The 16,011-nt window shown below is 34.0% G+C and overlaps 1 protein-coding gene across 1 annotated transcript; it reads right to left on the reverse strand.

The window, feature by feature from the left end:
* Window positions 1-201: 201 nt before the first annotated feature.
* Window positions 202-955, reverse strand: LOC120210130 (secreted RxLR effector protein 161-like). Its single transcript, XM_039208932.1, has 3 exons — window positions 679-955; window positions 413-491; window positions 202-283 (listed from the first exon to the last, which is right to left on the reverse strand). The coding sequence occupies exons 1-3, from the start codon at window positions 953-955 to the stop codon at window positions 202-204; spliced, it is 438 nt and encodes a 145-aa protein (XP_039064863.1).
* Between the last annotated feature and the right edge of the window lie 15,056 nt (window positions 956-16,011).

The following is a 16,011-nucleotide window of genomic DNA, read 5'->3' on the forward strand; positions in this document are numbered from 1 at the left end:
AAACATCAAACTAACCTCATACAATAAAGCAAATCATACAAACCTCCATTCTCCATGCAAATAAGGCTCTTAAACTTTTAAAAACTTACCAATTCGTAGCCAACGAGCAGCCCAACTTCTAGACGGATCCATCACAGATATTATCCTTAAAAAACATATGACAAACAATCATTAGCAACTATTAATGAGGCAAATAATTTCTTAAGCTTCAATACTAGCTGCTAAATGTGGAGAGAATTGCCTCACAGTTCTAGTCACCTTCTCACTAAAAGTACCAGCCAAACTATATGACAAACAATTATTAGAAACTATTAATGAGAAAACTAAATATAACCATAACAACCTTCAATACTAGAGCAAATAGAGCTCATCCATCCATTTCTAAGGTGACATTCAAAGTAACATAGATTACCTATCATTCAGAAAGCGATGCTTAATGCTGTTAAAATTGCAGCTAAATGTGGAAACCGGCCTCTTCAAGAATCCCAAACCTGCAAAATCAAAGAAAGTGGAAGGAAAAAGAAAATAAATATAGTAAAATAACATCGATCACGTGTGAACAATCAGCATGAAATAATTGCTTCGATAAATGCAAAAAAAAAGAGAGAGCATAAAATCAAGTAAGAAACTAAAAGAACGAAGTATTTGATACTTTATTGCCAAATTCTTCAAGCAAACCTTTCAACCAAACTAGTTCAAAAGTTGTCATGGCCATGCTTCTGTATTCTACCTCAGCTGAGGACCTGGCGACTGTATTCTGCTTTTTTGATTTCCAATAAACAAGAGAATCTCCAATCTTGATGCAAAACCCTATGACATACTTCCTTGACATGGGACCAGCAGAAAAATCAGCATCATAGTAGGCTACAATCTTATCATTACTTGCAACCTTGAACAGCAGACCCTTTCCTGGATCCTTCTTGATGTATCTTACAATTCTAAGTGCAACATCCATGTGACTTTCTTTGGGTTTTTGCATAAATTGGTTGAGATGATGTAATGCAAATGTTATATCAGGCTGATCACGTGTAAATGTGTGTTGTAACACACAAATCTATGCAAGTATACACAATCGATGCAAGTAATATAGTAGTGAGTGAGTATCGTCTCCACAGGATTGTAAGAATTCTTTAAAGATTGCTACAACTAGGAATAGGCATCACTAACTAATCCTAAGCATCTAAATCTAACGATATAAACAAATGAGAAATGTGCTATGGTAGCTGGTATGAACAGATGAAAAAAGTTTGTTGAGGCAAAAAATGTGTGAAGTGAAGTAAGCAAATAATTTTGTCGTGGCAAGAAAAATATGCAAGAGTAAACAAATAAAAACTGTTAAGGCAAAAATTAATTGCAAGAATAAGTAAATTAAAGTTGCTAAGGCAAAAATGTTTGAGTTCTGAATATAAACCAACAACCTCACACAATCAGACTTCTAATGGAGCACATGAGATGGACTTGTTATGGAGATAAATTATTCTATACCTAGGATGAACTAAATATTTGTGTCTATGTTGCCCGACAAGATTTACTAAAGCGTGCCTAAGTTATCTCTAGTAAGGAACCTGATACAACTATTGCCACGACAATACCTCTCAACGTAAATAGTGACCCTGGCCTATCGATTAAGTACTATCCCTTCTAGTCGCTTAAAACCCTCTCCTTATATCTAAGGCGGATTACAACCTCATCATCTCGGATTAGTTTCATTGTTCACGTAGATCTAACCTAGCTCTCTCGATATTAGGTATCAACTCCTAGAAAAACAATTCTCTCAACAACTCTTACAAAGACTATGAATATTATGCCAAGGCACCAGACAATCTCTCAAAAGCTCTTAGAGTGCTAAGGCATAAGATTAAAACAGTGAACAAAACAACAATAAACATAAATATACTTATCATCCATTAAACATAAAATAAAGTATCATCCAAACATTTCCAACACCAAATAAAATAGTTCATGGTGTGGCTAAAATCATCCAAAAATATTCATTAAGTACAAGCCCTTAAAAGATAAGAAATGAAGAACAAGCAGAAAACTCCCAAAAACAGAGCTTTGTCGTGACATTAGATCACCACCATGGATCACTCTAGTGGGCTAGCCTCTCTTGAGGGCTTAGCCGCTACTTCGACGAAGCCCGACTATGGAGGACAGCAAGAAAGGACGAGAGAGGAACGGTGGAGAAGTTGTTACAGCTGCCTTTTTCAAAGCTTTTAGGGTAAGTGAGAGTGGGGATCTCTAAAATCGTGGGCATAATATGCTATTTATAGTGACGAATTTATAGGGTTTAGTGACCTTGAAATTTACCCAACTACCCTCGAATTCATGCCAATTTCGTGAATAATATGGCAGTTGGAAGTGGTCCCAAATCCTTGGTAGGGGCAGAGGTTCATGTGAGGTGCAACAGACAGTTGGCCATGCGACATCAGTAATTTTGTCTCGTACTGCGTTAGACTTGCAAGATAAAACTTGCCACGGAAAAAATTGTTCCTCACGGTCATCGTCTTCAGTTCCTTTGGCCCTCACACAAAATTTGTCATAGTAAATAATATCTTCCTCGGTCATTTTCTATCACCTGCATCATCACAACCAACACACAATCCCTCTCATCAACATCATCAGTTTTATAAAGAAAAATTAGCCAAGGCAAAAATTTTCCACCACAAGCAATAAATGTCCTAAATGCAACTAAATGTTACGACAATGGCTTTTAGATAATCAATAACTTAAGTAAAAAGACCCAAAATATAATCTTTTTACGAAGTTATCACACACCCAAACTTAAGCTATTCCTTGTTCTCAAGCAATGGATAATGATTAACAAAAAAATAAAATGCTATGGCAAAGTCTAAATCAGGACATTCAAGTGGTCTAAAATTTCATCCCTCAGCAAAAAGATTGCCTTCGAGATGCTAGACTAATTGAGAAGTCAAACACCTTTCCCTAGGCCAATATCTTTTGCAAGTGTGAGTGTGTGATTGTATCTAGTCTATGCTTAACAAAATTAGAAAGTCCCCAAGTAAGTTGTTTTGTTTTGCCAAGGCATAAATTATTCATTAAGCACAAAATTACTCCTATTTATTCAACACTTAAACTTTTTAATTTTTCAATTTTTCAATTTTTCATTTTTTAGCACTGCACAAGGGGAGTCAGCCTATCACAACTATCATCCCTCACTCTAGATGAATGAGAACATACCTTCTATCCTCGAGCTAGTCAAATAGAGTCATCATGTTACTACTTTCATTCACTCATATGCTAAGGCTCACATTTATTCAAGGCATTTCCAAACAATGCCGTCACATAGAGGAGTGTCCCTTTACAATTATACTAAGGCATTTATTTGCAATTCAACACAATTCAAAATATTGAGTTTAACTTAGCCTTTCAAACATTGATATAGTAGTTTAGTTCATTACCAAAATTCTATACCATGGCATGCAAAAGTTCTTTCATAAAAATTTTATAAGTTCTTTAAGCATAGAAAACATACAATCATGTTCAAAGAGTCACAAAGAATCGAGTCCTATGGTTGGTTCTATCCACCTTAATAGTCATGTACATTAATTTCCAACCATGACAAAAAAAAAGTATCATCATCAGACATCATTAACTAATTCCAAATAACTAGCCTAATCCTAACTAATGCCATAGCAAAAAAACTAATATTAAAAGTAAAGAAAGAAATAAAGAAAACATACTACCCTTGTTCACATGTTTGGAAGTCTATTTTTATTAAAAAACTAATATTAAAAGTAAATAAAGATATAAATAAATAAAGCAAAGAAAACAAACACACAACAAAAAAATTGCTATAGTAAAAAATTAAAGAGGGTTGAAGGGATGCAAACTCCAAATATCTTAAATTAATATGGCAATTTTGTCGCGTTCGATTGGATCACCAGTATAACCAAAATGCCCCACATATAACATTCCTACCTTCAAAATATTTTGCTCTGGCATTTTGTGTCTTTCATATATGAATTATAGGACTTTTTCAGTAGTTCTCTCTCCTTCAAAGTGTTTTCCACATGAAGCTGAATAATAGTGGAATAGGATCTCTTTTCGCTCCTCTTTGGTGTGGCAACTTCGTCTGGGCAGTAAAATCTTTGAAAAGGTAGGGGTCATCCCAATGACAGTAGCCACTAACATGTATGACATTGTTCTTTCCCTGCCTATTGAAATAAGGAAACAATATACAACTAAAGAGAAAATTTATAGTGTCAACACACAACAAAAATACCGCGACAAATAATAATTTCTCATTAGAGAATTTTTTCCTTAATCTTCATCTCATTCCTTAATTCTTTTAGAATTTCTAGCCTAGACAGATGGAGTTACTTAGGTGGCGTTTTGTTCGCTGGAATCTCTTGGAATTAGGGGGAATTGGAATCAATTCCACCACTTTCCCATGTTTGGTTCAAGTTTTCAAAGGGAGAATTGGAATCCAATTCCATCAAATAAGGGAAAGTAAATTTCATCCATAACATGATGGAATTGAAATCTTTTAGAGGGAATGTGAAATTTGACCATACAACCTTCATCAATATTTTGGTATTCGGGTCGTATTTTTTTAAAAAATTTCGGGTTCGGGTTGGGTCAGGTTTAGGGTTTAGGGTTTAGGAATAATTACAATAATATCCCTCAATATATAATTTTTTCAATTAAGTCACTGTTTTTATTGAATAAAAATAATTTTTTTATTATTTCGTGTCGAGTTGGGTCGGGTTTCTAATTCATATATTCGGGTCGGGTCGGGTGAAACTTTATTTTGGTCAGGTCTCGGGTAGAAGTCCCCTTGTTCTCGGGTCGGGTCGATGGACCAAAAATCCGACCCAACCCAACCCAACCCATATCCATTAGTATGATTTTTATAATTTATTGAAATGAATAATCAATCAATAAAATGAAAATTTAATATTTTTTTAATTTTTATAATATATTGTTATATGTAAGTTATAAAACAAACTAAAATAAAACAAAAAAACAAGAAATGCAATTATGTCATTTTACATTACTGAAATCAAATTCATCTGACATGTTTGCAAACCAAACAGAATATGAAATTTGATTCCAATTCAATTTCCTGCCAACCAACAGGTTTCAGATTCCAATTCCTGACAGATTCTAATTCATTCACAGTTTCCAATTCCCTCAGAAATATTCTAGCGAACCAAACGCCACCTTAGGGTTTAGGATGAATAAATTCAATGAAATCCAAAGGTTCAAATTTTGTACCTGGTTTAGCTATGAATAACCTAGACTAACTCATATCCTCTGGAATATCCTCGAGCTCCACTTCGTCTTCTTCATCGAGCTTCAAGCGATCATCAACGCATAAAAATTTGTTACGACAAAATTCGGTAGCTTCCTCTTCCATCGTAGATTCCCATAGAATCATTAGCATATTTGAGCGTGTTGAAGACATTAGAAGTTACCCTTTGTCCATTCACTCATGTTGGTGGGGGTTTATCTTTTTCCATGGCAACATTTTTCTTATCTTCATTGGTTGTACTCTTTGAACCCTCATCATTTTTTCCATCGAATGTGAGTCTTCTTGGATCTCCGAATCTTTGTGCACAATATCTTGGTTGGGCTCTCCGAGTGTCTCCCCCTCAAACTTAGAATCTTTGTATGTTTTGGTTCCACTCCTTAAGGTGAATGCACCACTATGCTCCTTATCTGGAACCTTAGTGACTTTAGTATCACTAGGTAGGTTGCCCTGTGGGCGTGCATGTACTGCTGCAACAATATTTTCTACATGGATTTCCAAGGCTCGCAAAGATTAACTATGACTTTTCAAACATACCCCTTGGCTCTGTAATAATGCTCATTTTCTCAATAGATGTTATGTGATCTTGCAATAGAGCATTGGTAGTTGCCATGAAGTTTTGGAGAGTAGCTTCCAAGAGTTGGTATTCGCTGAAGATGCTGACTCCTGGTTAGTATTTTGCCTCAGTAATTATTTTTTTTGAAAACTTAGGGGTTCAATCATGCTATGCTGCCAATTTGAGTTGTTGGCATTGTTGGCTCCTTGATTCCCCCAAGAAAAATTAGGATGCTGAAGCCATCCAGGATTGTAAGTGTCCGAGTAGGGGTTGTTGCTCCCATTGAAGTTTCCCACATAGTTGGTAGACTCGTGGTTGTTAGGGCATTCGCTCACATTATGATTACCATGTCATAAATACATGTAGAACTTACCACCTTGACTTCTTTCACTTCGTTAGGACATTGAATATTCTTCAACATATTAGTAAAGGTTGACAATTGAGCTGAAATAAGGTTCTTGAGATCAAGTTCAAGTGATCCATGAGTCTTCCTCCCCATTCCTAGTCTCGAAGAAGAGAATTGATAGTCATTGTTTCCTATTCTATCAAGGATATCAAATGCTTCTTCAGGTGACTTGTCTGGAAAAGTACCATTTATCACAACATCTAGCATCAGTCTTGTTGGAGCATTTATACCATGGTAGAACATAACAACTTACGTCCAATCGTGGAATCCATGATTGGTGCATTTGCGTAGGAATCCCTTGTATCTATCCCAACACTCAAACATAGACTCGTCATCAGTTTGACAAAAAGATGCTATGGCATTCCTAATATGGTTGTTAATATTGGGTGGATTGTGTCGTAGTAAATTTTTTTTACACAAGTTTGCCCATGATTTTATCGAGCCAGAAGGTACTCCATTAAGCCATGCCCTATCAAGATCTTTCAATGAATATGGAAACAACTTCAATTTCAACACATCTTCATGCACACCTTGCTGCCAAAATGAATCACACACCTCCAAAAATGCTCGAACATGTTGCCTTGCATCCTCATGAGGTGCATCACCAAACTGCCTAATCAAGTCCAACATGTCAAACATGACTGATTTGAGCTCGAAGTGGGCTGCCTGAATTTCGAGAGCTACAATACCAAGTTTAGGTCGTCCAATGTGGAGCTAAATGATCTCTAATAGTTTGTGGTCGAGCTATAACCTCATCATTATGAATTACTGCAACATTTAGAACTTCAGAATCCTCCACTTCATTTCAAACTTCATATATAATTCTTTGAGCTCTTCGAACCCGTCTTCTTAGAAGGAAAAATTGCTCGATTTCAGGTTCAAAATAAGATAATGGATCATTGGGTATTCTACATGTTATGCAACAACTCAACACCTGAAAAGGGTATACAAAAATAGAAAATAAATCTATACTAAAAAAAGAATTAAATTAATGATATAAAACTTTTAAAAACACCAATTGCCAATCCCGGAAACGGTGCCAAAAACTTGATCGCATGTAAATGTGTGTGTTGTGGCATAAAAATTTGTGCAAGTATACACAATTGATGCAAGTAATATAGTAGTGAGTGAGTATCATCTCCATAGGGATTGAGGGAATTCTTTAAACATTGCTTCAGCTAAGAATAGGCGTCACTAACTAATCCTAAGCGTCTAAATATAATGATATAAATAAATAAGAAATGTGTTATGCCAGCTGGTATGAACAGATGGAAAATGTTTGTTGATGCAAGAAATGTATAAAGTGAAGTGAGTAGATAATTTTTGTCGTGGCAAGAAAAATATGCAAGAGTAAATAAATAAAAATTGCTAAGGTAAAAATTAATGGCAAAATAAGTAAATTAAAGTTGCTAAGGTGAAAAATGTTGAGTTCTGAATATAGAATAGCAACCTCACTCAAGTAGACTTCTAATGGAGCACTTGAGTTGGATTTGCTACAACGAGAAATTTTATATGCCTAGGATGAACTAAGTATGTTGTGCCTACATGATTTACTAAAGTGTTCCTAAACTATCTCTAGTAAGGAACCTGATAAAACTATTGTCATAGAAATTCCTCTAGCGTAAACAGTGACCCTTGCTTATCGATTAAGTATTATCCCTTTTAGTCGCTTGAAACCTTCTCCTTGTCTCTAAGGCAGATTATAACCTCACCATCCCAGATTAGTTCTCTTGTTCACGTAAATCTAACCTAAATCTCTCGATATTATGTATCAACTCCTAGAAAAACGACCATCTCTCAACAGCTCTTACAAAGACCAGAAATATTATACCAAGTCATCAGGCAATCTTTCAAAAGCTCTTACAGTGCTAAGGCATAAGATTAAAACAGTGAACAAAACAACAATAAACATAAATATACTTCATACATTAAACACAAAATAAAGTATCATCCAAACATTTCCAACACCAAATAAAACAATTCTAATGTGGCTAAAATCTGCCCAAAATATTCATTAAGTATAAGCCCTTAAAACATAAGAAATAAAGAACAAGGAGAAGGAAACTCACAAAAACAGAGTTTTGTCGTGACATCGTACCACCACCATGGACCGCTCCAGTGGGCTAGCCTCTCTCAAGGACCTAGCCGCTACTCTGATGAAGCCTGACTATGGAGGACAACAAGGAAGGACGAGAGGGGAACAGTGGAGAAGTTGTTGCAGTTGCCTCTTCCAAAGCTTTTAGGGTATATGAGAGTGGGGATCTCTATAATGGTGGGAATAATATGCTATTTATAGTGAGGAATTTCTAGGGTTTAGTGATCTTGAAATTTACCCAACTACCCTTCAATTCATGCCAATTTCGTGAATAATATGGCAGCTGGAAGGGGCAGAGGCTCACGTGAGGTGCAATGGACAGCTGGCCACGCGACATCAATAATTTTGTCTCGTACTACGTCAGACTTGCAAGATAAATCTTGCCGCCGCGAAAATTGTTCCTCACGGTCATCGTCTTCAGTTCCTTTGGCCCTCGCACAAAATTTTTCATGGTAAATAATTTCCTCCGAGGTCATTTCCTATCTCATGCATCATCAAAACCAACACACAACCCATCTCATCAGCGACATTAGTTTTATAAAGAAAACTAACCGAGGCAAAACTTTTCCACCACATGCAATAAATGTCCTAAATGCAACAATATGCAACTAAAATGTTATTACAATTGCTTTTAAAGATAATCAATAACTTAAGTAAAAAGACTCAAAATATAGTCTTTTTACAGGGCTATCACAGACCTTGTATGAGTGAGGTATATTAACCTCTGAAAGATTGTTTTATCAGCTAACAAAGCATCAACATCTTTTTTTCACCTCTTCTTCAAACTTAGTAGATGTAAGATTCAAATTTTACTCTAATGGAGTTAAAACACATTTATCTTTTCCCAAGACAGTATCAATTATCAACTCCAAAGCATGTTTTCTTTGATACTAAAGAATCCCTTCTTGAGATCTCATCATTTCCAATCTAAGGAAAAATTTCAAGTCACCTAAATCCTTCATTTTGAAATTTTTGTTCAAACTTTCCTTTAACTCATTAATCAATTTGTTGACATTACCTGTTATCAACGAGTCATCTACATATACCAACAGGATCACAATACTGCTTCCTTCCTTTCTTGTGAATAATGAGTAATCTAGCTTGCTTTGAACATAACCAGCAGCTAACATGGCCTCTGATAGCTTCACATTTCATTGTCTTGAAGCTTGCTTCAGGCCATACAAATACTTTTGCTGTCTACATACCATTTTCTCCCCGACTGCAAAACCCTTCAGGTAATGTCATATAAACCTCCTCATGCAAATCACCTTGGAGGAAAGCATTGAATACATCCATCTGGAAAATAGGCCAAGCATGATGAGAGGCAAGAGCAAGGATGTTTCTAACTGTGACCATTTTGACAACGGGAGAAAAAGTATCCAAATAATCAATGCCATATTTTTTATTATACCCTTTAGCAACAAACCTAGCTTTATATCTCTCCACCTCCCCAGAAGTAGTACATTTCACACTAAACACCCACTTACAACTAATAGGAACCTTCCTAGCAGGTAGAAAAACAATTGACCATGTCTTATTAGACTCCAAAGCCTGAATTTCTTCTTGCATTGTTTTAACACAAGCGAGATTTTGACTAGCTTCAACACAAGTTTTTGGTTAAATGATAGAAGTGGAATTAAGAAAAACCTGAGTCTTAAAAGGCAAATGGTCATACTTGAGCATAAAACAAATAAAATCCTCTATCCATACTAGAGGATGAGAAGTTCGAGAATACCTTCTAAAGGCAACACAAGGAACAATATCAAATGACTCAGAAAAAAAATCATGAACAGGAGAATTATGCATAGGTTAGATAGACAAATCCTGATCATAATTACTTTCTAAAATAGGGGAACTAACTGATGCCATGGAATCAGAAGGAGAAACAATAGTATGATTAGGAAACATCAAAATCAGGAACAGAGGCAGAAATAGGAAAAAAAAAAGAGAAGACTTAGAAATAGGAAACATAAAAGGAAATATATGCTCATGAAACAAGACATCCCTGTTAAAAAAATTTTACGAGTAATAAAATTGTGAAGTTTATAGCCTTTTTGAGTAGAATAATAACCCAAAAACATAGGGAACATCTCTTAGTGAAACTTATCAGATTCATGAGGTACAGTTGCATAACAAAGGCAACAAAATATTCTAAGATATGACAAATAAGGAATTTTATGAATAAAAACTTCAAATGAAGTTTTCCAGTTTAATACAGAGGATGGAAACATATTGATAATGTGACAGATAGTCTTAACACAATCTCCCCAGAACCTTATAGCCAAATTAGAATGGAAATTTAGGGCTCTAGCTACTTTAAGAGATGCTTATGTTTTCTCTCAGAAATACCATTTTGTTGAGGTGTTTTGACATAAGAAGATTGATTAATAATACCTAAAGAACTAAAAAGAGCAGAACATTCAATACTGAAGAATTATGAGCCATTGTCACTTCTAATAATATGAACTTGAGCAGCAAAATGAGTGTTGATGTAAGCAAAAAAAGACTTGAGATGAAGGATAGCGTCAGATTTAAGTTTTAGCAAGAAAATCCAAGTCATCCTAGTGTGATCATCAACTATTGTGAGAAAAAACCTATGAACAGAATGAGTAGACACTCTATAAGGACCCCATAAGTCAATGTGTATAAGATGAAAAGGTTTATCAGACCTAAAGGAACTAGAAAAGAAGGGTAATCTATGTTGTTTAGCTTGAGGACAAATAGTACAATCATGCACACAAGTTTTGTCAAGTTTAGAAGAAGAAAACATAGACAATTTATGCATTTTATTAAGAGTTTCATGCCCCAATCGAGCATGCCAAGTGGCAGTTTTATTATCAGAAGAAGATGACATACAAACAGAATCAAAATGTAAAGAAATTAAACAAATACAAACCACCAATAACCCTACCAATCCCCTGAATCTTGCCTGGAGAGATCCTGTAAAAGACAAAAATCAGGATAGAATACAACAAAACAATGAAAATATTTGGATAATTTTAACACTAACAACAAATTATGGGTGAAATGAGGTACATATAAAACATGATGCAACTCATGAATAGTATCTAAGAAAACAGAACCCATATGTGTAATAAAAGTTGTTTTACCATTGGGAAGATGAACAAGACGTTAAACAGAAGTGAAATTAATAGGATTATTCAAGAATTGAAGATCAGATAAGACATGATCAGTTGCTCCAGAATCTAAAATCCAGGTAAGAGACCTAACAGTTGCAGAGTGCTTACCATAACACCAGCCATGTTGATAACAGATGGCTTGTTAAGAAGCTCCAAAATCTAATGATATTGATCTTTAGTGAAGACTGGAACTGAAGGCGCTACAGACACGAGAGCAAGAGGAGATAAAGAACCAGAAGTGTGATCAGATTGTGAACCTTCCAAATTAACATTCAAGACAGCATGAGCATTCTTCTTACGACCGATCTTAAAATCAGAAGGAAAATCGATCAAACGATAATACTGGTCACATTTGTGACCTTTGATCCCACAATGATCGCAATTTCCCAAAAAACACCTACGAGATCATGAAGAAGTCTGATTAACAGAGGATACAACCGAAGAACTGGAAAACATCGCAGATGAATCATAAATGGGATAAACGCCAGAAAGATGAAGGCATTGCGACTCTTCTCGAATCAACAAAGAATACACATGATTAACAGATGGTAATGACTGATTGAGCAACAACTGAGTCCGAATGGATGAATAAGTGTCATTCAAGCCCATAAGGAATTGAAAGAGGCGTTGACGCTGAATGTGCTGAAGAACTTGTTGCGAATTTCCACAATCACAAGAGGGAATAAGACTTAGGGCAGAATATTCATCCCAAAGCAACTTCAGTCGAGTAAATAAATTGAGATTGATGAGTCACACTGAAATAATCGAGCAATTTCTTGATGCAAAAAAAAAAAAAGTGAGATTCATCCACTTTATGAAACCGCTCCTTCAAATCCTTCCAGACAAGAGCGTCACTAGAGGTAAAAGCGATGCCAGCCGAAAGCTCCTTGCTCACAGAATTGAGGATCCAAGAAAGAACAATTGTGTTACAATGATCCCACTGAGGATGCAAAATCGGATCGAAACTGTCCATGGAATAGTCACCATCAATGAATCCAAGCTTATTCTTCGCAAGGAGAGCGATGCAAAGAGAACGGCTCCAAATCATGTAGTTCTCGATCCCAATCAACTGACGAGAGATAAGCGGGGTACCAGGAGTATCAGAGGGGTGCAAGTAAAAAGGGTGATTGAAATCGATGGCACTGGAATCCATCGCCGGAGGCATGAGAGATGACGGGAAAGGGGTTAACAAGAAATAGGCAAACAAAAGGGACCAAGAGAAAACAGAAACGAGCCCAAGAAACTTGGCTAAAACTGATACCATGTAAAGATTGTAATATTATTATAAAACATGTATATTTTATTCCACTTAACATAAACTTACAAAACAATGTATTTATACAAAGCTAAGCAACTAACTACCTAACCAATTTACAAACTGTTAAGTAACAAACTAACTACTAATCTCAACAATTATGACATTTATCAATTTATAGTAATTGTTTTGTTTTCAATTTACTTTTTTCATGGTGTTTGGTTTTGACTTTAACCTTCTTAGATATTAAAGTATTTCCAAAAACTTATTTTAGTAATACTCTGCACAAGCTTGAAGTGGAGTGTGGATGGAAGAACTTTGTTTAGTGGCTATACAGATGGTGTAATCAGAGTCTGGGAATCGCCTCGGTCGATAACTAGACTACTGCATGCATGTCTTGCCTTGAGTGAGTAATCACAATATTTAAGAATTTCCTAGTGATACATGTCTTAGCATTTTCAAACCTTTTTAAGATTTTGTTTAAAATGTTGGATCTTTGATTTCTTATTTTGTTTGGATATTACCAGTCACTATGCTCTGCAAAGGTTTGGTTTTAGATAGAACTAACCATTTGTTTAATGACAAACAGAAGACATAAATTCATACTCCATATGTCATCTATGTGATAACTGCATTAGTTCTATTCTCCATGTCTTTTACATTATCGATTATTTTCTGCTTCAGTCCAAATATTGAAAAAATCAAAGTTGGGACGCCTGATGAGGGTGCAAAGCTAAGCACGGATTCTTCACATACTTGCCGAGCCGATGAAAACGAGACTAACTTAAAGTCTTCTAGCTTGGCATATTGTTCGAACTTCGATGAGCCTCATTAGCAAACTGATTGGAGCTTAAAGCCAACACCTTTCATGTTTCTATTTAGATTGGAAGAAAGGAGAAGCCAACCGTGATTTTAGGGAGAGAAGTAAGAGAGGCCTGGAGATAATAAGGAGAGAAGTAAGAGAGTCATGGAGATAATAAGAGAGAAGAGAAAAAGGTGAATTTTGAGCAATGAACATAATCAAATGATGTCAAAAAATGTCATCCATGGGCCAAATTAACATTCTGTTCCTGCGGTAATTATTATTAACCGAGAATGGTGAATTTGTTATAAATCAATAATGTTAGTGATTTTTTTATTATTTTTGAAACTTCAATGATGAAAACAAAATTTTATTCAAACATTAGTGGTGTTTGTATAATTTACTCATTATTCAGTTTTTTAAACGTTCAATTTTAGTTTTCTTTATTAAGGTGATTTACATGTATTAAATTCTAAATTTTAAGTTGAATATCATCTCGATAATTTGTGAACAATCATATATTTTTAGTCAGATTTAAAATTTTACATCTTAACTACTGAGTCAAATTTAAAACTTAATTTTTTTCATAGAATAATAATTTAAAAGTGAAGTTTGACTACTTAACCCTCTAGCACTTGCTTCATCCTCCTTACAACTGTCTACTTCTTCAACCCCACACGTCTGCTTCTTTCTCTCCAATTATTCGAAAACATTAAGGTACGTTTAGTTCTAGGAAATATAAGTTATTTTTATTTTTTTAAAATATATATTTTTAATATGTTCATTAAAATTGTTTTCAAAATTTTAAAAATATGGAAACACAAAATTTAATTTTTTTAACTTAACTTACACCGATTTAAATCATTTTAACAATGATTTTTTTTACTTAATGGTATCTAAAAACCTCAAACTCTTGCAAGAATTAATATTGTCCCTAAACTTTTTTTATAATCAATTTGGTCCTTAAGCTAATAACTTTGATAATTTATTTTTTAGTAATTTTATATTTAATGTATTAAATATCTTAATAATTGTTTATATTTTATATTTTAAATTTCAATAATTTTTTTATTTTTCAAAAAAGTAATTAAGTCTTTAAACTTTATAAAAGAATCAATTAGGTTCTCGAACTTAGCCAAAAAATCAATTAAGCTCATCTACCACATCATCATCCATCATGTACTATCACAACGGGATTGTGAACTATCACATCAATATTGTGAACTGTTATGTAAGCATCATGATGGTCAATGTTTGATTCGGTTAGTCAAAGGGTTAGATTGATTCCCCCCCCCCCAATCTAGGTGTTACATTGAGTGAGAAAAGAGTTCAAGGGCTATACTAGTTTTTCCCAAAAGTTTGAGGGCCTTAAATACCACTAAACAATTTTTTTTATTTTAACGACACTTTTATATGCTATCGTTTACAATAATATTTTTTTATATATTTTTAAATTTAATTGATGTACAATATGCATTAACATTATACTCTTATTATAAACTAAAATGATTTGTGTTATAAAATTTCTTATCAACTTTATTGTTTTATATTTGCATAACTCACATATTAAATTTATGCAAAAAATATATTTTAATATAATTATTTATAACTATTGTTCATTTATATTTTAAAAATAGATATCAATATATTTTAATTATTTTTATTTTTGTAATACCCCAAATTTTGACTAGTGACTAAAATGTAAGATTTGAAAGTTTGGTGGCTAAAGTATAAACTTTGTAAAAGTTTAGGGCCCAAGAATGTAATTTTGGAAAATTTATATATTTTAGCATGTAAATGAACAGATTGTCCTAAAACAAGAATTTTCATGGTAATCAAATCTTTGGTACGAGATTTGTGTTAAAAGCTATAATATAATAAAGTTAGGTATGAAAAATCGGATAATCGGATCGAACTAGAATTTAAAGAAAATTTGAATGATTCTAGATAAGTATTAGAAATATTATTTTTCATATTTTAGATCAGAGAAATTTAGAATATATCAGTGCAATTTTTTAGATTTGGTCGAACAGTGAAAAATTTAGTGACTAAAATGAAATTTTTAAAAATTGCATAGCTAAAGTAGAAAGTAAACTTAAATTTGGTTCATCTTTGACTTTCAGATATTTTAATGAAAGATGTTTTCAATGGCAAGTGATATTTTTCAAGATTCATTAATGGTATTTTGGGAATTTCTTATGAAATGAATTTTAAATTCATTTTTATTAGATTAAAATGGAGAAGTCTCACGTGCGGCAGCCTAAAATACGACTAAGGAAATACGTTACCGGAAATATTATTTTTAAACATTTTCAGGAAAAAATTAACTAAAACATTATTATTTCTACCGGAAATGTTATTATTGGACGCTTTACCGAGTTTGTTAATATATTCGGTAAAGCGCTACCTAAAACATTACTTTTTTCTACTGAAAATGTTAATATTCGACACTTTACCGGAAATGTTAAAAAATTTAATGTTT

The sequence above is a fragment of the Hibiscus syriacus genome, unplaced genomic scaffold (assembly GCF_006381635.1).
Source record: "Hibiscus syriacus cultivar Baekdansim isolate YM2019G1 unplaced genomic scaffold, ASM638163v2 tig00109916_pilon, whole genome shotgun sequence".
Taxonomy (NCBI): domain Eukaryota; kingdom Viridiplantae; phylum Streptophyta; class Magnoliopsida; order Malvales; family Malvaceae; genus Hibiscus; species Hibiscus syriacus.

Bases quoted from the DNA above. Each gene is read 5' to 3' on its own strand.
- LOC120210130 (XM_039208932.1), bottom strand. From the start codon at position 955: ATGGATGTTGCACTTAGAATTGTAAGATACATCAAGAAGGATCCAGGA. The intron at 492-678 runs GTTTGCTTGAAG...TTGATTTTGCAG, and splicing joins TGAACTAGTTTGGTTGAAAG to GTTTGGGATTCTTGAAGAGG. The intron at 284-412 runs GTAATCTATGTT...TTTGTCATATAG, and splicing joins CATCGCTTTCTGAATGATAG to TTTGGCTGGTACTTTTAGTG.